Source organism: Giraffa tippelskirchi, chromosome 10 (assembly GCF_054371585.1).
Source record: "Giraffa tippelskirchi isolate mGirTip1 chromosome 10, T2T-mGirTip1v1.2.pri, whole genome shotgun sequence".
In the NCBI taxonomy this organism is placed as follows: Eukaryota; Metazoa; Chordata; class Mammalia; order Artiodactyla; family Giraffidae; genus Giraffa; species Giraffa tippelskirchi.
The window spans coordinates 55,067,714-55,092,400 of NC_137284.1; the positions used below are offsets into that span (position 1 = coordinate 55,067,714).

Sequence of the window (24,687 nt, forward strand, 5' to 3'; positions counted from 1 at the left end):
CAGGAGAAGAAGGGGACGACAGAGGATGAGATGGTTGGATGGCATCACTGACTCGATAGACATGAGTTTGAGTAGGCTCCGGGTGTTGGTGATGGACAGGGAGGCCTGGCATGCTGCAGTCCATGGGGTCGCAATGAGTCCGACAGGACTGAGCAGCTGAGCAACAACCAGAAGGGCCACCTGGTTAGCATATATAGCATATAGAAATATATACAGTTATTATTATTGGGATCAGAAGTTACCATTGGGATCAGAATGATTAGGGTGTGGAAAAGGAAGTTGATCTCAGGATCAAGAACAGATAAGAGAGGTGAACTGAAAGGAAAAATGCAAACAGGATTTTCCTTTTCTCCACTATGTAAAAAGAGTCTGCCTGCAATGTAGGAGACCTGGGTTCAATCCCTGGGTTGGGAAGATCCCGTGGAAAAGGGAATGGCAACTCACTCCAGTATTCTTGCCTGGAGAATTCCATGGAGAGTGGAGCCTGGTGGGGTCACAGAGTCAGACACAACTGAATGACTAACTTTTATCTTTTATCTTTTACTTTAATCATCTGTCAGTAGGACCAGCAAAAAAAAAATGGCACAGCCTCCTCAGCGCTGACAGGATATGACTTATAAACACATTCAGCCTGCACAGGTCCCTTTCCCAAAGCTGTTTTATACACCCTGAGAAGCCTCCAAATCTGAGCTCATTTCAGGAGGGACCAGGTCAGGCCAGCTGGGCTCTGAGTCAGTACCTCAGTCTCCCATTAGCCTGGTGTCCCAATAATGGGCCTAGATTCCAATCATCAGTTATTTGCTGATGATATGTTATGAGCATGGATTCAAGTCCTCTGCTCCTCCTGGGAAGTCTGCCTTCTGTCCTCCACTTATGTCCTCTGAATCTCAGATTCTTTATCCCTTAAATTAGGGTAACAGCCTCCTCTCAAGGTTGTTACAATTATGAGACAAGGTGGAGGAAGCCAAGCCCACAACACAGAGCTGGTCAGCACTTTAACACCGTGCTCAACTAACAGCAGGGTGGGTGGAGTTTGGCCTGCAGTCTTCCACTTAGTGACTGCTGTCATTATACCAGGAGCTCCTAACACTTCAAACCAAATCATAATAATCACATCATATTCTCAAGTTTGGGCTTCTCTAGTGGCTCAGCGGAAAAGAAACCTCCAGGTTTGATCCCTGGATTAGGAAGATGCCCTGGAGGCGGACATGGCAACCCAGCCAGTATTCTTGCCTGGAGAATCCCATGGACAGAGGAGCCTGGCGGGCTCAGTCATGGGGTTGAAAAGAGTCAAACACAACTTAGCAACTAAACAGCAGCAATATTTTCAAGTTTGAGGACAAGCAATCACAAAAATTAATAAATTGGAAAACACAACTGTTTCTGATAACATAATTTCAAAGCAGAGGCCAAAGTAGCCCTAATCTAACAAATGAATGAACTGCTGTGTTTCAATTAGGTAACAGTTAAATTATGAGCTTCCTAGACAGGAAAGGTATATACCAACTCCCTAAATTGTTAAAAATTCCATTGTGTTCTAATTATCCATTTAATCCCTTGAATACCAATGTACAATTAACATTACAAATAATCAAGGTTAAAAATAAAATTAATGCAAATGTGACCTAGTTATAATTAAACTAATTACACAGATATGTAGCATAATAAGGGTCTTACAGACCATTATAAGGATGTAAATTTATTCTTCCTTTCAAGATCAGCTATTTGAATTTCATTTTCCAATTACTTGACAAATGATGGAATGGGATTATTAAGAAGAGACTCAGCCTTGCAGGGCTGATAAAATAAACCACATACTTGTGTTTTCTTTTGAAATTCTGATCCTTTTGCCCATATATACTTACCAACTGAGCACACATGCCCCTATTGTTCAGATAAGCAGTAATATTGTTCTATTTGGGTCTTCCCTGGTGGCTCCATGGTGAAGTATCCACCTGCCAATGCAGGGGACTCGGGTTCGATCCCTATGTCAGGAAGATCCCCTGGAGAAGGAACTGGCAATCCACTCCAGTGTTCTTGCCTGGAGAATCACCATGGACAGAGAAGCCTAGTGGGCTACAGTCCATGGGGTCACAGAGTGTCAGACACAGCTAAGCACCTGAGCACGGATGCACTTGTAAATAGAGAAATTGGAGGGGAAAGGGCACCACAGAATCAGCGACAGCACCGTTTTACTTGTATGACTGCACAGAAAAATGAGCAACATACCAGCCGAGAGCCTCAGGTGCACAGGGCTTGATTCCCCTTCAGGATGGTAACTAGGACCTACAACCCTACCTCCACAGGCCTCACTCGCTCACTAACTGATTAATTCTTTCTATTTTCTGTTCTTGAACATAATTAGTTCCAAATATTGACTTTTTAATCAATTGTCACAGACTCACCGAAGTTTAATGCAGTCTCTGTCCACAGACAGCAATGATTATAACAGTTAAGAGCCCATACAAATCAACTATAACATAAAGCAAAAATTAAATTAAAAAAAAAAACAAACAAGAGCCAACAGGTAGCAGAACAATTAAACATACAGTCTTTGGAGTAAGACAGATACGATTTCAGGTCTCCAACTGTCCTCACAGAAGCCAAGAATGGGAACATTCCTTGCATGGGGAGTGCACACCAGCTGCTGGACGTCAGACCTCTCCGAATCTTTGACACCTCAGCACATTATTCCTAGTACAAGGATAAGGAAACCAGACTGGAGGAATGGGGAGGCAGGAAAAATGCCATCTTCAGAAGTGAAAAGGATAATGAAGCACAAGTAAACGTCTGATATGTCCTAAATCTATCAGAATAAAATTAGAATAATACAACCAAATACAAACAAGCAAACAACTCCTAATTTTTTACCTCTCAGGGTGATTGGAAAGAACTGATTATCTTGAAAACTGAATAGATAGAAAGGAAAAACAAAAGCAAGCATTTATCTGTCCTTTTTTATGTGAAATATACCTCTGGGTAGTGAAATAAAATGTAGCAACAGCAACTCCTTATAAAATTATTCCAGTTAGTAAATGAAAACAAAATCATGAGTTAATGCATAACCATTTTACAATTTCCAAAGAATTAATGCATTAACATTGGCATTAGTCATCAAAAAAGGGGAAAAGACCAAATATTATACGCTTCCTGGTGAAAAATCAAAAAACAAAAATACTACCTCCTGCTTACTTGTGCCAAAGGACAGACCCAAAGACTGATCATAACTCTGGATCCAGCAACGACTTGTAAGAAACAGGACAGAACATCACATCAGGCCACATCATTTGTACACAATCGGGTGATCCACAGGCGGCTCTCTCCAAGTCCAACGGCCCAGGATCAAAGGCAGATCAGAAAGAAAAGAAAGAAAGGAAGAGGGGACCTGTAGACTGAGGGTCTGAAAAGTCCTATGAGATCTTTACAAAGGAGCAAGTCTAAACGCTTGTGTCCAGGGCAATCTCAGGTGATAAAGCCACATAGGATCCTCTGCATAGAGGGGATGTGGCTGGTACAGGGCAGGCAGACTAGCTTCTGGGTTACCTGCCAAAGTTCTGGGTCATGGTCAGAGTATTGGTGATAAAAGTTTGCCTTATAATAATATACTAATTTACATTTTTAAAAATATAATTGGAATTACCTTTGAAGGGGAAAAATGACTGGATAGGGATTTAAGGGGTACAGTCCTGTGAAGATGGGACTATCACACCATCTCACCGGGGTCCTGAGAAGCCTGTATACAGGTCAAGAAGCAACAGCTAGAACCAAACATGGAACGATGGACTGGTTCAAAATTGGGAAAGGAGTACATCAAGGCTGTATATAGTCACGTTGCTTGTTTGCAAAGTACATCATGGGAAATGTCAGACTGGATGAAGCACAAGCGAGAATCAAGATTTCTGGGAGAAATACCAATAACCTCAGATATGCAGATGACACCACCCTTATGGCAGAAAGCAAAGAGGAAATAAAGAGCCTCTTGATGAAAGTGAAAGAGAAGAGTGAAAAACTCAACATTCAAAAAACGAAGATCATGGATCTGGTCCTATCACTTCATGGTAAATAGATGGAGAAACAGTGGAAACACTGAGAGACTTTATTTTCTTGGGCTCCAAAATCACTGCAGATGGTGACTGCAGCCATGAAATTAAAAGCCACGTGCTCCATGGAAGAAAAGCTAAGATAAACCTAGACAGCGTTAATTAAAAAGCAGAGACATTACTTTGCCAACAAAGATCCATATAGTCAAAGCTATGGTTTTCCTAGTAGTCATGTATGGATGTAAGAGTTGAACCATAAAGAAGGCTGAGCGCTGAAGAATTGATGCTTTTGAACTGTGGTGTTGGAGAAGACTCTTGAGAGTCCCTTGGCTACAAACCAGTTAATCCTAAAGGAAATCAGTTCTGAATATTCACTGGAAGGACTGATGCTGAAGCTGAAGCTCCAATACTTTGGCCACCTGATGCAAAGAGCCAACTCATTAGAAAAGACCCTGATGCTGGCAAAGATTGAAGGCAGGAGGAGAAGGGGATGACAGAGGAAGAAATGGTTGGATGGCATCAGCAACTCAATGGACATGAGTTTGAGCAAGCTCCGAGAGTTGGTGATGGACAGAGAAGCCTGGTGTGCTGCAGTCCATGGGGTCGCAAAGAGTCGGACACAACTGAGCAACTGAACAAAAGTCCTGAATTGTTTCTTGAGAGAGACACAGATTACAAAAGTATTTCACTTTGTAAAAATTCATTGAAATGTTCTTTTCTATAACTTCAATTAAAAATTTTTAAAGACATTTAAAAAATATAGTAAACCAAGAAACACAAGATTTTGAGATAGTAGAAATATGCTTCTAAGTAAATTTTGGAAAGATGAAATCAAAATTATATATATTATGTACAGAGCAATGACAGCAATAATATCACTTATGAAATTTTTAGGGTTAAAATAAAGCTGTACAAAGAAACACATTTATAGACTTGGTTTGATAATTTATTTAAAGAAAAAGATTTTAAAATTCATTCAAATCAAGTTAGAAATAAAACAACAAAACTAAACTGAGAAAAGTATCATAGAAAGGCTAATAAAAACGACAAAATTTAACCTAGAGATTGTCATAGTGAGTGAAGTCAGACAGAGAAGCAGAAGTATCATATGACATCCCTTAATGTGGACTCTAAAAAGAAAAGATATAAATGAACTTATCTACAAAACACACTCAGAGACTTAGAGAATGAATTTAGGATTGCTGGGGGTGGTGGGGAGAATGGAGGGAAAGGATGGCTAGGGAGTTTGGGAGCGACACGTACACAGTGCTATGTTTAAAATGGATAACCAGCAAGGACCTACTGTACAGCACAAGGAACTCAGATCAATGTGATATGCCAGCCTGGATGGGAGGGGAGTTTGGGGGAGAATGGGTACATGTATATGTGTGGCTGAGTAACTTTGCTGTGCACCTGAAACTATCACAACGTTATTAACCAGCTATACTCCAATATAAAATAAAAAGTTTAAAAATACATTAAAATATTAAAAACAAGAAGTTTTTAGAAGGTATTAATTAGAAAAACTGGTATGGTTTTCACGGCTGAAGCAAAATAAAATAGAACATCTCTTTTTTAAATATTGATTTTAAACTTTGGTAAAATAAACTGATCTGTGACTTTGTTAAAAAAATGACAAAATTTAATAAATTTGGAAACTGAAAAACATTTCAATTACTAAGTAAATTCAATCTTTCATTCTTTAGTCATAGTCTGGAAAGTACAAAGACAATTTAATAGAAAAAAATCACAACTATACAGGTACAGAGAGAGGGAAAATACAAATATTAAGATGATAATAGTTATAACTCCATGTAGGTACTTAAAATTTTAAATTAAGTAAATAGGTTACAAAACAGAACTAGAGTCATAGATGTAGAAAAAAAATTATGGTTACCAAACGGGAAGGGGGGAGAGGGATAAATTGGGAAATTAGGATTGACAAATACATACTACTATATACAAAACAGATAACTAATAAGGACATACTATACAGCACAGGGTACTCTACTCAATATTCTGTAATGTGACCTACATAGAAACAGAGTACGAAAAATAGTGAACATATGTATAACTGAATCAATTTGCTGTATACCTGAAACTAGCACAACATTGTAAAGCAACTATACTTCAAAAAATTTATTTTAAAAAATAAGAAATAAATAAAGTAAATAGGTTCATTAGAAGAGAGAAACATTTTGTTGTCAAAATAACAAAAAATTAGAAGTAACTTAACAGTAGGGCTTCCATGGTGGCTCAGCAGTAAATAAGCTGTCTGCCAATGCAGGAGATGCAGGTTCCATCCCTGGGGGTTGGGAAGATCCCCTGGAAAAGGAAATGGCAACCCACTCCAGTATTCTTGCCTGAGAAACCCTATGGACAGAGGAATCCAGTCCCTGGGATCTCAAAGAGTCAGACATGACTGAATGACTAAACAATAACAAATTAATAGTATGAATTTAACATCAGATTTTTTTTAACAAAACGACTAGTTTTGTTATGAATCATAAATTTAAATGATATATGAAATTTAACAAATAAGAAAATATTTAAATTCCTGACAAAATAGAGTCTTCTCCAGAAATAAAAGGACAGATTGATAATTGACAATCTTTTATTTGTGACATAAATATGTCCCAGGGATGAAATGTTCAGTGTGGAGAATATAGTCAATAATGACATAATAGCTTTGTGTGGTGACAGATGGTAACTAGATTACCCTGGTGATATTGCTATAATGTATGGAAATAGCTAATCACTACGTTGCACACCAGGAACTAGCATAGTGTTGTAGGTCAATTGTATTTCAGACTGACAAACTCATGGAAAGAGAGATGAGATTTGGGTCGCCAGAGGCGGGAATGAGGGGAAGAAGAATCTGATGCAAGCAGCCAAAAGGTACAAACTTGCAGTTATAAGATAAATAAGTATTAGGGATGTAAATGTACAACATGATAAATACCATTAGCAGTGCTGTGTGTTATACATGACAGTGGTTAAGAGAACACAGCTTCAGAATTCTCATCACACAGAAAATATAATTTTCTCTCTTTCTTTTATTTTATATCTATATGAGATGATCAATGGTCACTATAATGGTGATAATAATTTCACGATATATGTAAGCCATCCGATGATATATGTACACCATTATGCTGTACTCCTTAAATTTACACAGGTTTATAAAATGATACTGTATTTCCATTATATCTCAATAAAGTTGGAAGAAAAAATAGAGGAGGGAAAAAAATAAAAAGAAATACTATTATTAGGTGAGTAAGATACACTACCATTGAACATTGCTTGGATGGTTTTAGGGAAACCAAAAAGGAAATAGCAATCAGAAGCATTACTATAGGAGAAATGGAAGATTTTCATGAATTACTTAGGATAAACATTGTATTCTGGATGGAATAAAATACTTTTTAAAAGGAATTAGATTTATTTCAATGAATGGAAAATATAGAAGGTTTGCAGAAAAGACCATCATTCACATATCAGTTCTTTTCAAGTTGATCTATTAATATAAATGCAATATAAAGTCAATTAAAACTCCAGTGAGAATTGTGAAAACAGCTTTACATTTTTTCTCTACATTGAAAAAAATAACTTATATGCAAAACCAAAATAGATCCACAGACATAAGAAACTAATGGTTACCAAAGGGTAGGTGTGGCGGGGGGGGATAAATTAGGCGTTTGGGATTGACATATATATAACTATATAGGTGGCTCAGTGGGTAAAGAATTCACTTGCAATGCAGGAGACACAGGAGACACGGGTTCAATCCCTGGGTTGGGAAGATCCCCTAGAGAAGGAAATCACAACCTACTCCAGTATTCTTGCCTGGAGAATTTCATGGACAGAGGAGCCTGGCAGGCTCCAGATCACAAGATCACACAGAATCTGACACAATTAACACTTTTCACTTTCAAGCGATGAATTACCTCCTGATGAAGACAAATTCATTGCAGATCTAAAACAGATATGCAAGGATTCTATAGAGAAAAGTTCAAAACAAGTAAACGATGCTTTTTAAATGACCTGAATGAATGGCTCTGTACCAGAGTTAAGGATAAAGAAGACAAACTATCATATAGATGTAAATCTCTTCAAAGTATAAAATAAATTTGACTCCATTCCAATCAAGATTTACATATTGTGACACTTTTATACTAGTTACCAAAACAATTCTAAAAATAATAACTCATAAAGGTACCAAAGTAGTCCAGATTATTCTGGAAATGAAAAACTAGGAAGACAGTCAGGTGGGACCAACTCACCAGTATACATCTGAAGCAGAAGAAGGTAAAGCATGTCCCAGCCTCGCTGAGAACTCGGTGCAAAGAAGAAGACAGACAAAAGACATATGGCTGTAAAAATGGCCTTAGACAAACTGGAACTGGAATCATGGACTGGAAAAAAAAATCAGATTATTTTTCCACTACACCATATATTCAAATATAGACTCCATGCAAATTAGAAGCATGAATGGAGAAAAGAAGCCTCTGAAAAGAAAATAGCTTTATCATCGTAGAAAGAGAATTTCCTGAGACTCAAAAAGGAAGAAATAACAAAGGAAAAAGAGAACAAACTGTCTTATCAAAACTGAGAATGTCTAGACACACAAATTTTTAAAACAAAGTTAAAATACAAGGAACCTTTAACAGGTAATACTTGAAACATATAAAGCATGTTGAAGATATTGAATATGTGAATATATTGCCAGTTGAATATATTAAAAACTCTTACCTAATGAGTAAAAAAGACAACCTTATAATATAAAGCATGTTGAAGATATTGAATATGTGAATATATTGCCAGTTGAATATATTAAAAACTCTTACCTAATGAGTAAAAAAGACAACCTTATAAAAAAGAACCATAGTCATGACAGGCGATTGGCAGAAAGAAACCCCAGGCAACAGATAAATGTGGGGAAAGCACTCTGTCAAGTTCATCAGTAATTAAAGAAATAAAAATTAAGTTAACAATGAAATTGCCTGCCCACCAATCTTGTGAAAAATTAAACATTTTAATAACTATTGCTGAAGAGGATTATGAAATGCTCATGGAATAAGTGTAAATGAAGTCTACACAATAATCTTTATAATCATGTCTGATTTTAAAATATGCTTCTCTCCACATATTTAATCATCTACACTTGACATATATACACATATGCAGATAACTGACAAAATTAGATACATACACATAGACACCTATGTATGTTTAAACTAAACAAGCAGGAGACATACAAATATTAACACTGGATTTTAGGATTAGAGGAAGAATTTCTGTCCTCCTGTGCCTGGCACATCATAGATGGATGATAACTATTTGTCAATGCAAAAAAATTAGCTAATTAATGAGTACTTATGATATTTTTGAAATTTTTTCCATGACTTTATTTGAACTTATATATAAAAATCTCAAGTAAATTACTTTCAAGTCTATTAAGAGGTAACTCTAGGATTCCTGGTAGACAGACTATGAAACTGAGACCTTGGTGGCTATTTATATAATGACTCTCAGAGAACATATCACAATGCCTGTCGCTCTCTTTATGTCAGTTCCATGACAGATTCCTGAAATCTATTATCAAGTCACAATTAATTCGCTCTAGCAGGAAAAGCAGAAAGATATATGCCGGGACCTATCATACAGCATTGATAATCAGAAGAGCAGGGTGCAGGGAGGGAGTGGGGAACAGCTACAGGATTCTTAGGACACATACGCATGCACACAGATGGGGCACATGGAGAACTGCTCAACTGCTGGAAAGACAAAGTCTGGGGGCGAAACAAATGAAACTGCCCTGCCCCTTCCAGCCCCTGCATTGCAGTGAGTGCGTCTGAAGCGCTACTCAATCGATGGCAAAGCAGAACTGGCCTCTGACCCTGGCCGCTCCTGCCCACCTGGGTTCCATGCGGCAGAGCAGCCAGCATCACACCACTGGAAGGGGGTGGCCCTGGGCTGCTTTCACCACCCTCTGGCCGGAAACATCAAGTCCATTTCACTCCCTTTAGAGGCCTTTTTCCCCTCATGTGAGCAGTGGTCACTGGAAATAAATTTGGAGGGCAATGACCTCCTCTGACTTTAGAGCACAGCTGGGGGGAGGCTGGGCTTCTCTGGACTTGACGATTATATCTACAGGCAGCAAAGTGATGGAATCTGGACTTTACCCCATGGGAGTCCTGACGACGGCATGTCCCGAGCTCGGACGCAGGTCCCCGGTCAGCATTTTGAAAGTGGTGGTTTTCCCAGCCCCGTTCACCCCGAGAAGCCCAAAGCACTGAAGGCAGAAAAGAAACAGACCATAAAATCAAAATTATATCAGAAACGGCACTTGCTTTCAGCCAACTTTGTACTACTTTTGGTTTGTATTATTTGCAGCCTTTTACAATCATAAAATTAGTGTATAAAGCAGTTTATAGCTCACACAGTACTTCTGAAATCACTGTGACATTTGAGCGGTATAATTTCAGCATTAATTCACAGACAATATATTTACGTCTGGAAAATCAAAGAGGATGACAAGTGCAATTTCCACAAATTACGTTGAATCCTGTCTGATAAGACAGGGGCCCACATCACAGGTTCCTGTGTCCCTCTGGTTAGCACAGTATTTTTTAGGAGTCACGTCAACATAATCATGAATATCCCAGTGCCTTCTTCTCTGTCTCTGAATCTCTCTCTGTCCTTTAACTCTGATGATAGCCTAATCCTGACAACTAGTGAAGAAGACCCTCTATTTCCATATTATCACACTCAGCATCAGGTCTCCTTTTCCTGCTTCACTCTGTCTTATATTCTGTGCGGAACATGGCCCTGCTGTCTTTTGCAGCCCAGTCTCTACCTTGAACCTAGGCTATTCTTAGCTGGAGATGCTATGGTGGAAGCCGAGACTCTGATCCTTACTGACCTCCTTCCAGGACGCCTGTTTTCTGATGTCTGGGCACTGCTGCCTTCCTGGCTCCCTGAATCCTGGGTTTCCTGTGGCTGAGCCCACTAAATTAGCACAGAGCCCTATTTTGTAGCTCTGGATGCCGCCTGCTTCAACACCTATGCTTTCCCCACCTTACCTGGGTCTCTTCTACCCTCTGAAACATAGAGCCATTCTACTGCAGATCTGTGCTGTCCCCTGTCACTCATGTCAGCCAGACCACACCTGAGCTGTTGTCCCAGATACAACTCCATCAGCTAATTCGAGCACATTCTATCCTCTGGGCTGAGGCTGAAGTTTATTTGAGCCCTCCTTTCTCACACTCCTGCCTCCCTGCTCTCAGGCTCCACTCCCACCATGGGGCCGCCCTCTCTCGACTTACAGCTCTGAGGCCATTCACTCCACTCTGTGCCTTTCAACCTTGATCTGCTGTTACATCACACTGGGTACTGTTTATGACCTCCCATCGCCTACCCAATAATAAATTCCTGGAGGGAAAGGGACATATCATAGCCATCTCGGTGTTTTCAGTAGGCCTTTGCACAACTCTTTACATCTAAGTCATTAAACTCAGATGCTCAAAAAAAGCCTAGTGAATAGAATCCCAAGATGAATGCATTCTGGATCATTTCAGATACCTGGAGCATTTCTCTTAGGACATTTTTCAAGTTTTTTTCCTTACTCCTTAAATCTATCACAGAAAAGGAACTGTTGGTTAGTCGTTCAGTCACGTCTCTTTTGCAACCTCATGGACTTTAGCCCACCAGGCTCCTCTGTCCCTGGGATCTCCCAGGCAAGAATACTGGAGTGGGCCATTTCCTCCTCCAGAGGATCTTCCTCCTCCAGGGAATCATCTCAACCCGGGAGAAGGCAATGGCAACCCACTCCAGTACTCTTGCCTGGAAAATCCCATGGACGGGGGAGCCTGGTAGGCTACAGTCCATGGAGTTGCTTAGAGTCGGACTCGACTGAGCGACTTCACTTTCACTTTTCACTTTTATGCATTGGAGAAGGAAATGGCAACCCACTCCAGTGTTCTTGCCTGGAGAATCCCAGGGATGGGGGAGCCTGGTAGGCAGCCGTCTATGGGGTCGCACAGAGTCGGACACGACTGAAGCGACTTAGCAGCAGCAGCAGGTATTGAACCTGTATCTCTTGTGTTGGCAGGCAGGTTCTTTACACTGAGCAACCATGGAAACCATGGAGAAGTAATAGCAAAATGGAAGTTTTTTTTTTAAGGGAGTGTAAAAAAATAGTTCCATAAGATGGCAAAAATTACAATGCTAGTCTTGGAGTTGAGCAGCAAACACAAACCCTGCAAAAAACACTTGTTGAACATCTGTCCTGTCTGACCACACACCTCGGTGCAGGGTGAAATGTCCCTGGATAGACATGGATCCATCATCTCTCAGCTCCTCTCTACCTCAGATCCACTCACAGCAGAGCTTGGATGCCAATCAGATAACCATATAACCTATTTTGAATTCCTCAGAAGCTTGGAACAATATGAATGCAAGATACTCTCACTTATTTTTAACAGTTAATTAAAAGTAATCACTTCCAGAACTGACTTCCCTTTATGCATTAAGCATGCATCAGGAACGATTTGCGTGACTTCTGTCAGTTTATAAAAAACATTTATACTAGAATTAATGCCATGTTCATGAAAAACAACTCTAAGCTAGCTGTGGTGTGTGAGTGTTTTTACTTTTTCAGAATAACATTCTACTAGATGGCTTAATTGGCCACTTAAAGACTATTGAAGTTCAAACAGGAGTTAGAAGTGTTTTCCTTCATTAATCGGATTTATAAAATATTTGCACTCAATGGAGAGTCACCCTATAACCCAAACAATAATGAAAACTTGGGCTTCCCTGGTGGCTCCCTGGTGGTTCCCTGGTAAAGAACCTGCCGGCCAAGCAGGAGATGCGAGTTCAATCCCTAAGTTGGGAAGATCCCGTAGAGAAGGGAATGTCTACCCACTCCAGTATTCTTTCCTGGAGAATCCCATGGACACAGGAGTCTGGTGGGCTACAGTCCATGGGTTAGCAACTGAACAACAACAACAACCTTGATCACTTAAATTTTTTAAATTATGAAAGAGAATAAACCCCATCAATCAATCAGCAGAGTTTTCACTAGGGAAAGTCAACCGACTCTCTATACAGATCCAGGAGAGATTCCTAAAATGCGCAGATGCTTTTAGTTTTGATGTCAGATATTCTGAGAATAACATGAGCAGATCAACAATTAGACTGATGCCTGTTTGCAGCAGAAAAGGTACAGATAGAAGTCTCTTACCTCTCCCCTGCGTACACCCAAGCTGATATCTTGCACCGCAGTTGTGCTCTTGAAGAAGCCCCTGTAACTCTTACTGAGGTTGTACAGCACCAGAGCGTCTCCATTGGTTCTGCCTTTCAGCACCCTCACTTGCTCTTTTTCAACATCTATGTCCTTGGAAGATGTGACTGTGCCTTGAATGGCAGAGTGGCCCCTGGGAGGATAATTCAGAGTTAATTCACACCTGGGAAATGGGCCAGAAGAATCGAGGGGGAAAGAAAGGTCAGAGATCATCCAAATGGTGACATGGATGGACACCAAACTCAAACCACTTGCTGATTTTATGAACAATAAAGTCACAACAGACTTTTGTGCTAGAGGACAAATAATTTATCACAACGTTGTAAGAAGTCAACTTGTCTGACCACTTTGAGCAAGTGAAGTCAGGAGTCAGTCGCTCAGTTGTGTATGACTCTGAGACCCCATGGACTATGGCCCACCAGACTCCTCTGTCCATGGACTTCTCCAGGCAACAGTACTGGAGTGGGTTGCCAGTTCTTTCTCCAGGGGGTCTTTTCAACCCAGGGATTGATCCCAGGTCTCCTGCATTAACAGGTGGATTATTTACTATCTGAGTCATCAGGGAAGCCCTTGAGCAAACAAGCCCTTTAAGAAACTAGATTATACATGAAAGTTCCCAAGTGCTACAGTTCCACAGCACACACTGGATTGTGTAGAGGAATGTACAGGGCGCACTCGACCGACACCTGTCAGATGAGCACAAAGCTAACTCTCACCTCGGATTTATCTTCCCTAAGTCTGAGCTAGCTCACTTTCTAATCTTTATGACTTTTTTTTCTGGTGCATTTTACCTTTCGAGTAAATCTCAATTTCTGCAAACTGTAATAAGCCAATATTTTAGTAACTAAATGAGTACAGATCACTGAGATAGTGCTGTACCCACGTCAATTTCCTGGTCTTATCAATGTAATATTGTAGTGTACTGTGTTATTATATTATCACAGTATTGTTGGGAGAAGCTGGTAAAGGGGACATAGAATTTCTCTGGACTAATTTTGCTATTTCTTATGAGTCTTAAGCTATTTTAAAATTTTAAATGTATTAAAAATACAATAAAATATCTACAGCTAGACCCCAGTGCCCCCAGCCCCTTTCCCTGTATTATTTTTTCCATACCTGAAATCACCACTGGACAAACATATAATTTTCTCAACACACAACACGGATGATGAGAAAATCCAGCTACACATGCAAGAGTATGTGTTATATGACAGATTTTTTTTAATTAGTTTATCTATTTTTTAACTTTACAATATTGTATTTGTTTTGCCATACATTGACATGAATCCACCATGGGTGTACATGTTTTCTCCTTCCAGAACCACCCTCCCACCTCCCTCCCCATCCCATCCCTCTGGGTCATCCCTCTGGGTCATCCCGGTGCGCCAGCCCCGAGCACCCTGTATCATGCATAATGTTCAAAAGCATAAAAAATGAATCCGTCTATAGAGTGGGACAGGAAAGCCTGGTGTGCTGCAGTCCATGGGGTTGCAAAAGCATGACTTAGGGACTGAACAACAAACAGAGGGACTGACTGACAGGGGGTTCTGAGGGGACTTCCAAGTTTCGGGTGCTACTGACTGGGAGAAGGTAACACGGCTGTGTTCAATTTATCAAGATTCACTGAATTTGACACTTTCTTCTTGACTGTCAGGCACCCTTCCCCCAGTGAGGGTGCGTTCCTTGGCCCTTCAGGCTTGTCTGGTCGTCTAGAGCTTGTCTCTCACTCCACCAACACGTCACCTTATCCCTTCCTGTTTCCAAGACCCATCAGCAGTTCCGACCATCTCCTCATTAGCATCACCCAGGCAGCTTTGCGCCTGCTGCCTGGTCTCATGCCGGAGCATCTGCTCTCAGGGCTCGGGGCTCTAGCACGTCTACTGGTTTCATCTCAAGTGGATCTGGTGGGTGGGGGGCTCTGAGTGAGGTCACTGCTCGTTGGCCTCCACCCCACAACACAACATGCAGTTCATGCTCCTGTACGCAGAAATGAGCTGCCTTGCCATCTTCCAACTGACAATCATGGAAAACGGCATGTGTCAAGAGGAAGGAGCCTGACGGGCGTTGGTGCAGTGGGACCTTGCAGGGATTTAGTGCAGCCAGTATCGGAAGGGAGACGCTGCTTTGGGCCATGTGGCTGCTCAGACCCAGCCGGCATCTGGGATATAGAGAGCAGAAACTGGCTCCAGACCAGAGAGACAACAAACAGGGACCCCCACCCCCGACCGAAGCCCACCCAACCTGATTCGTGTGTGGCTGGAGCTCAGGTTCTGATGTGGTCCTGGGTCTGAGCAGACAACACAGGCTGAAAGAGGGACTGCAGGCTATAAGCAGGTGCCAGGTGGGGAAGGGCAGTGGGGAACCGGCACCAAGGTCAGGCGGGAGACAGTCCACTTAGGAGGGGATGCAGGAACTGTCTGTCCAGATGCAGAGGGTAGGGTGTTCCTATTCTTTCAGGAATTCACTACAACAGTGTAAAATATTTCCTGCACAAGGAATTTATAGAGTCAGGTAGAGGAGAGTAACATACAAACATGTTAAAACAACACTGACGGCCCAGATGGTAAATGCAAGCTGTACTAGAAACACTGGGAGGACATCATGCCAGGCCGGAGAGGCAGGAGGACCTACAAGGAGGGTCCTGGAGATGAGGAAGGCAGTCCTGGCAAAGGACCAGCCCAGACTGGAGATCGGGCCAATGTCACAGGTGGAGACATAAGGGACATCACATGGAGCGTCCCTGAGCATGAGCTGCCAGACTTGAAGGGCCTGGCTGAGAACCTTGGACTTAGCTTTCAGGCAATGATTAGTGACCTGGTTAGATCTGGATTTTAAAAACATATTAATTTTATCAGATCATTGTCATTCATAATGGAGTGACAGGTAACTAATGTCTAAATTACATCTAATTTCTGGATTCTGTAACCTTCACAATGACAAAGAACAATAAATATTGACTATTTACTGCAGATAACAAGGGCATTATTCTAATATTTGGTTTCACTTAAACTTTTCCATTCCAAAATCACTGCAGATGGTGACCACAGCCATGAAATTAAAAGACGCTTACTCCTTGGAAGAAAAGCTATGACCAACTTAGACAGCATATTAAAAAGCAGAGACATTACTTTGCCAACAAAAGTTCGTCTAGTCAAATCTATGGTTTTTCCAGTTGTCATGTATAGATGTGAGAGCTGGACCATAAAGAAACCTGAGCGCAGAAGAATTGATACTTTTGAACTGTAGTGTTGGAGAAGACTCTTGAGAGTCCCTTGGACTGCAAGGAGATCCAACCAGCCCATCCTAAAGGAAATCAGTCCTGGGTGTTCATTGGAAGGACTGATGCTGAAGGTGAAACTCCAATCCTTTGGCCACCTGATGTGAAGAGCTGACTCATCTGAAAATTCCCTGATGCTGGGAAAGATTGAAGGCAGGAGGAGAAGGGGACGACAGAGGATAAGATGGTTTGATGGCATCAAATGACTTGATGGACATGAGTTTGAACAAGCTCCAGGAGTTGGTGATGGACAGAGAAGCCTGGCATGCTGCAGTCCACGGGGTTCCACGTAAAGGTAACACCCAAAGTCTTTACAGAAAAATCTTTTGATGCTGCAGGACGATTGAATACCCTGAAATCTGCTGAAGGGGGTTCTACAAAATAGGTTTTAAAATAGATTAAACTATGGAGGGCTGAATACAGGACCAATTACATTTGAAAGGCACTCAGAATTCTGTTTCAAACTCTGCCAGTATTGGAAATCTACAGATTCCAGAGGGATTGTGGCCAATTTAAGAGAGCTTTGTGATGGGTATTCAAATGGTTCTCTATTTTAGCAGATTCTAAAGGAAGTATGTCAATGAAATGACTGAGGGAGGGAAATTCTATAAGGAAATCATCATGGAGTGCCAATACTGTGTCTATAATATTTAACAGTTTCTCTTGTGATATGGTCCTAATTAGTACTTTCTCCATAAAAGATCCCTTTCTTAGAGCAAGTCCACAGGTTCAGGCCACAAGGGTTACAGAGGGAGAGACATACCATTGTGGACCCTACATAAAAAAGTACACTCCTTGCTTAATATTTAAAATGTGTTAACTGTCAATATTTCACACGTCCTTGCAAAACCACTTGCGATCCTATTAAGAATATAGAGATGTGGGTATAGGAATGTGTTTGTGTAGACATGGGCACACACAAACTCATGTGGACAGCATACATCATACACACATATACCCCTTGGGCTACTGACTTTCATTCTCACCTAACAAAGAGCAGGACATTATCAGCATCATTATTGAATAATACTAATTAAATAAAATATTTTTAGCACTAATAACAAGACGATCTGGCAAAGGGCAAGTGGTTATCAGCACTGATTTTCTATACACACCTGCTTTTAGGAGTTGATGCTATTTTGCCACAAAATGATATTATGTTATGAAAGTGAAAGTGTTAGTCACTAAATCATGTCCAACTCTTTGAGACCCCATGGACTGTAGCCCACCAGGCTCCTCTGTCCATGGGATTTCCCAGGCAAGAATACTGGAGCAGGTTGCCATTTCCTTCTCCAGAGGATCTTCCTAACCCTGGGATTGAATCAGGGTTTCCTGCATTGTGGGCAGATTCTTTACCATCTGAGCCACCAGGGAAGTCCACAGTATGTTATGGGATCAACTGAATTCACCCTAGGTGCTACAATCAGAGTAAGAGGAAAACTGAGCAATTTTAAATAGGAAAATTCATTAAGGTGACTAAATAATTGGGTCGATTATCTCACAGGTTGACACCTTTTCTTTTGGCATTCCCCTTCCTAATGTCAGTAACTCACCAATAAAAGGAAAAAACAAACAAAAACAAAGCAAACAAAAACTACAAACTCCTAACTATGAGATGTGGGTATGACACTATTCGGAACGTTTCTTGTCCCACAACCTCCAGGATGGACTTGCTGCTCCCTCTTTATTCAGACACTAGTTCCATCAAGGACGAGCCTTGCGGGACGTACCTGGGTTGCAGCCAGAGGTCTCTGTGTAGCAGCACCCTCAGGAGAAGAAGGACTGAGCCTTGCACAGCCAACTGCACGAAGATCCAGCCCAGGAAGTTCATCTCAAATGGGCTCACATAGGAGTCGATGCCGAAGTTATGGGTCAGGTCGTACCTGATCTGATTGTAACAGAGTTCTATCAGCCCCTGACCCAGGCAGAACTGAGGGAAAATAGTGAAGACCCACTTGAGGACGTCATAGATGTTCTGTAAATTCTGTGCAGTGAAAGAAAGAGAAATCAATGTAAGAGCTCTTCATAAAGAAGACATACAAAACCACCAATTATCTATCTCACAGCCAATACCGTCCAGTTTTCCCTTACAATGTAAACTCATAGCTGTTCACAATGAGTTGCCTCTACTAGTGTGGTTCAACAACAACAGAAAATCCAAAAAAAAGGCTTTTAGGTCAACACCAAAAATCAGCCAAGCCAATCAAAAAATGAGCAGAAGACCTAAAGAGACATTTCTCTGAAAAAGACATACAGATGGTCAATAGGCATAAAAAGATGCTCATTGTTGCTCAGTATTAGAAAAATGCCAAACAAGACCACAATGAGATATCACCTCACATCAGTCAGAATGACCATCATCAAGAAGCCTACAAATTCTGGAGAGGGTGTGGAGAAAAAGGAGCCCTCCTACACTGTTAGGGTGGGAGTGTAAATTGGTGCAGCCACTATGGAAAACAGTACGAAGATTCCTGAGAAAGCTAAAAACAGAGCTACCATGTGATCCAGCAATCCCACTCCTGGACACATACCCAGTGAATATCTAATTTGAAGAGATATCTGCACCCCTGTGTTCACAGCAGCACTATTTACAGTAGACAAGACATGGAAGCACCTAAATGTCCACCAACAGACGATCAGATAAAGAAGATGTGGTGCATATATACAGTGGACCATTACTCAGTCATAAAAAGGAATGAAACAATGCCATTTGTAGCAACACGGATGCAACTAGAGGTTATCACACTAAGTGAAGTAAGTCAGAAAGCGAAAGACAAATGTCATATGGTATTACTGACACGTGGAATCTACACTATGACACAAATCAGCTTATCTATGAAACAGAAACAGACTCACAGACACAGAGGACAGATCTGTAGTTGCCAAGGGGAGGGGGAGGGGGAGGGATGGAGAGGGAGTTTGGGATTAGCAGATGCAAGCTATTACTATATAAAGAATGAATGAACAACCAGCTCCTACTGTGTGGTGCAGGGAACTACATTCAGTATCCTGTGATCAACCATAATGGAAAAGAATGTACATACGCATATGACTGAGTCACTGTACTGCTGTACAGTAGTAATTAACACAACATTGCAATTCAACTATACTTCAATAAAAGAATAAGTTAAAAAATAAAAGTAATTAAGCAAAAAAAGACTTTGAGGGGCATGTATTGTTATATCACAGTTTACTGTCTTTTGCATGCAGACACTAGAAAAACAGGAAAGGCTCATTTAATGATCCTTTGGTTCCAGTCTTGACCAACTACCACTATTTACAGATTTCTACCAGTCCTAAAGGGGCTTATTATCCCACTTTTCATAAAACTATGTCCCTGGATCAAATAATATATGACTTCAAAGAGTTCCGTTTTAACAAGATGGAAACAGGAGACTATTATAGCTTTTAACTCAGGATCTGACAGTTCAGGGAATAATTAATTAATGGTGAGGACTCAGATCTGACTGTAAGAAATTCACACACTGGTATCTATTCCCACGTGAACAAAGCTATTTGCAACTCATAACACCAAGTTGGTAAATAACCCACGCACGTTGAGTGTAGCCACACAAATTCACAGAACAGCAATTTATAAGTGTCTGATACACAATATGTGGAGACTGATCAAGTAGAGAAATAAATTGCTGAAACTATGAGTTTTTTCCAAAAGCCAAAACTACTGAGTGGGCACACCACAACTAGAGAGCCCATGCACACAATGAAAGATTCACACAACACAACCAAGATCCCACATCCTGCAACTAAGACCCAATGCAGCCAAATAAATAAACATTAAAAAAAAAAAACTATGATTTTTTTCACCTACCTGAATCCCCCATCCCTCAAAAGAGAACCTCTGCAGTGGGAGAGACAGATGCTCCACAGCCTGAATTAGAGCCCCAAATGCCTTTTCTGTGCATATCTGCTTATAAACTGTGACTTGGTCAAAAGTAAAATGCTCATATTAACAGTATTGTTTGTCTACATAGTGGTTAACACCAGCTATACTGGTCTTTGGCACTGGTCTGAAAATCTAGTCCTCTTCTCATCTTATGTCATGATTTCACAGGAATATGTTACCTCTTGAACTTACAGAGGAATATCTGAATATCACCCATTTATGACGTTGATCTTTTCAAGCACAGCATATCAAAATAAAGAGCAAAGGAAAAAAAAGACCTCAGCAACAGCAAGGAAATGCCTTTTATTATCTGCTAACAATTGAGCTTGACTCACTTTTTTGCAAACAACTTACTGCTGCTGCTAAGTCGCGTCAGTCGTGTCCAACTCTGTGCGACCCCATAGACGGCAGCCCACCAGGCTCCGCCGTCCCTGGGATTCTCCAGGCAAGAATACTGGAGTGGGTTGCCATTTCCTTCTCCAGTGCATGAAAGGGAAAAGTGAAAGTGAAGTCGCTCAGTCGTGTCCGACTCTTAGCGACCCCATGGACTGCAGCCCACCAGGCTCCCCCATCCATGGGATTTCCCAGGCAAGAGTACTGGAGTGGGGTGCCATTGCCTTCTCCACAAACAACTTACTGCCTGCAGATTTCTCTCCAAGTGAACAAAGCTGTTTATAACAGGAGGGAACAAAGCATCCCACTGACCTCAGTCTCAGGATCTCAAGACTCTGGGTTGGTTTGCTCTGCGGGTCTAGAAGCCCCCTCCTCCTCTTCTGTCTGTGACCCGTCCCCAGGACAAGGACTGTCTACCTTGAATCTGCCTTTCTTCCCATTTAGTTCATGACTGAGATCCATGGTATATCTGAGCTCTGATGGGGACAAGGAAGCTCTGTTCTGCCTCCATTAACTTCACCACTCTCTCAAGTGAAAGTCAATGAATCATTCTGCTAGTTTGCTATTTAAAGTCTAGACACACTAATACAGATTAGTGTCAATAACAGATCTTAAACAATCACTAGAATAAATTGTTTCTTCCATTGGATCCAAAATGCATGTTTACAGAGCTCGCTGCTTCTGTACAAACTTGAGGAAAAGAACACAAGCCATGAGAATCAGTCATGTCCCGGTGTGTCCAGGCACAGGAAGGGAGCTTAGTCTCCAGCTTGCTGGACACTGACCAGCAGCCTGTCCTCGGGACTGGGTCTTTCTAGGGCTGTTTTCTCAGCCTCTGAGTCGATCCAATACCAGGACTAGTGAGGAACAGGGCCCACACAGATAGTGGGGTATCGGGAGAGAATGGTGTGGCCAGAGCCAAGAAGGGAAAGTGTAGAAAGATGGGGCAGAGGAGGCTGCAGACTCTGAAGTCCATCCCCACAGGCAGCCCAGGGGAGGCTGAGAAAGATGGAAGATGAGTTACCGTGGACAAGACCCCAGCAGGCCTCACAGGGAGGAGCCTGGCCCGACAAGAGTCGGCAGGTGTTGGGGGGTGGTCAGCACTGCTGGGTTCTGTTGGACCCTGATGCCTGCTGGAATCACAGCCCAGAAGTGGCCCTCCCGATGCAGACAGCCTGATGGAAGGGGTTCCCGGAGAGAGACACCTCCTTTCCAGGATAAATGTTCCTGGGCCAGGAGTCCAGTCTTGGGGAAGCCTTCTGCTCCAAAACTCTGAGAACAGCAAATCTAAATCTGTCCCAGGGCTCCGAGGGGAGAGGGTGGAATCACCCGGAAAATTCAAACCCGCTGTGGCCTGACAGTACTGTCTGCGCTGTGGCCAGTCCCATGCCAGAGCATCCGAGCCCAAAGACAGGAATGTCTGAGCCCTGTTCCCACAATGCCCACACAGGGCATATTTCACACAAACAGCCACTCTTCCAACCATCGGTCGGTCATTATCTGCAAACAGCGATGCGGCCGCGAACACACTGCTCAGTCTTCACCCATGAAGCAGGAGCACAAACAACTCATCTTCTCCCTGTGGCTGCCAGCCTGGGTCTGCTGCGTATCAAGGCACAGATGTTTCTGCTAAGTAGAGTCCCTGTTTCTCTCTGGTGGTAAAGACAGTGGACACCAGCACATCGGCAGTGAAGCCCAGTTGTAAAGGAACGGTCTCGGTGTGAGTTGACCCTCTCTCCCTCCCCTCGCCCCTGGGAGGCTGTGCAGAGAGTCACGGACCTGAGCCTTGGAGACGATAGCCAGCAGCCGGGGCATGACCGTCATTAGCATGGTACAGAGGCCGAAGATGAAGTTCAAGGAGATGTAGGAGATGAAAGCGACGTCCGGGCTGGAGAAGATTCTCGAGATGAGATACATCCAGGGAAGAGTGGCATATCTGAAAAGCAAAGTGAAAAGTCGTGCTCCTGTCCTGGAACTCTTCTTTCTCTAGAGACCAAATCACAGACGAGATGCTGTTGGCTGGTTAGTCTTCCTCCCTCAGTGAACAGAAGCACACTCGACTTAATAAAGCTGGCAGTATTTTCTAAAGACGAAGCACGTTTTCCGTAATACAGTGGCCAGAGCCTGGGTCAGGTCAAACCCAGGCCTGGGCGTGCAGTTCCATGAGCCAAAGAAAGGCCCACTCCCCCCACCCTCATGAGGCAAGCTTGGCCTCGGCCCTTGCTCTCAGCTTCTCAGCAAAGAGGCATGGCACCTGTTTGTCAGAGTGAGAATTAAAGCTATCACAAGTGGAAAACTCTATACAAAAGGAGGACCTCAGATGAAAATGGAAAGCTCCCTCTCTGGGGCACCCTCATGGGCTCCATACCTTATGCCTCCAGTGTGTGCTCTGACCTCCCCGTTTCTACAGCCCTATAGGTGGGAGCCATGGCCCCATCTCACCATGGCACTGACACGGCTCAGACACCTGACTGAGGACCCACAGCTGGAAAGGAGGAGGAGCTGGAAGTGGTACTCATTTCTGTGTGACCCTGAAGCTGGGCAGTGAACAGTGAATTCTAGAAGTGGTCCCCACAGGTTTCAGATGGCCTCACACTGTAAGAAAACACCCACAATGTTCCTCAAAGGAAAACACCTCTTCATGTTTCCTTCTCCAGAGCACAGAGCCAGGGTTTATTCACAGGTGACTCCCCTCAGCTTCCTCCTGTGACCTCCCTGCCCCACCTACCCCACCAAGCAAAGGAAGCTCGTACCTCAACATGGACGCCAGCAGAGAAGTCACTGACTTTTTTTAAAAATGTTTATTAATATTTTTTAACTTTTTATTTTATATTGCAGCAGATCTGATTAATAATGTCAAGATAGTTTCAGGTGGAGCAAAGGGACTCAGTCACACATATACATGAATCCATTCTCCCCCAGGCTCCCCTCCCATCCAGGCTGCTACATAGCACTGAGCAGAGTTCCCTATGCTATATAGTAGGTCCTTGTTGGTTATCTACTTTAAATATATCAGTGTGTATGTGCGTGCTCAGTCATTTCAGTCGTGTCCAACTATGACCCCATGGACTGTAGCCCACCAGGAACCTCTGTCCATGGGATTCTTCAGGCAAGAATACTGGAGTGGCTGCAAGAATACTGGATCCTCCTCCAGGGGATCTTCCTGACCCAGGGATCGAACCCAAATCTCTTGAGTCTTCTGCTTTGGCAGGCAGGTTATTTATGACTAGCGCCACCTAGTAAGCCAAGCAGTGTGTACATGCCAATCCCAAATTCCCTAACTATCCCTTCCCTCTATCCTTCCCCTTGGCAACCATGAGCTTGTTCTCTAAGTCTGTGAGTTTGTTTCTGTTTTGTGAGTTCATTTGTATCATTTCTTTTTAGATTCTGCATATAAGGAATGTCATACGATATTTCTCCTCTGTCTGACTTACTCCATTCAGAACAATCTCTATGTCCATCCATGTTGCTGCAATTTTAGCATTATTTCATTCTTTTTAATGGCTGAGTAATATTCCATTCTAAAGTGGTACAGCCACTATGGAGAATAGTATGGAGGTTCCTTTAAAAACTAAAAATAGAGCTACCATTTAACTCTGAAATCCCATTCCCTGGCTCAGTAGGCCCTTGAAATAGTTTTTGATTTGAGTGTAATTCCTTATCCACATGAAACCTATGGTATTTGCCCCTGGATCAAAAATACATCCTTGTATTTCAGAAAATAGTAATATTATATGTGTTTAATATTAAACATAAAATCATACAG

At 42.1% G+C, this 24,687-nt stretch overlaps 1 protein-coding gene across 1 annotated transcript in view; it reads right to left on the reverse strand.

Annotated features, from left to right (window-relative positions):
* The window catches only part of ABCA13 (ATP binding cassette subfamily A member 13), a 413,377-nt gene that overhangs the window by 102,711 nt on the left and 285,979 nt on the right, over positions 1–24,687 (reverse strand). Inside the window, exons 55-58 of the mRNA XM_081536362.1 lie at positions 22,701–22,857; positions 18,355–18,608; positions 13,288–13,480; positions 10,226–10,335 (exon numbers count right to left, since the gene is read on the reverse strand). Of these exons, the coding sequence (XP_081392488.1) occupies positions 10,226–10,335; positions 13,288–13,480; positions 18,355–18,608; positions 22,701–22,857 (714 nt within the window). The remainder of the gene's footprint in view (positions 1–10,225; positions 10,336–13,287; positions 13,481–18,354; positions 18,609–22,700; positions 22,858–24,687) is intronic.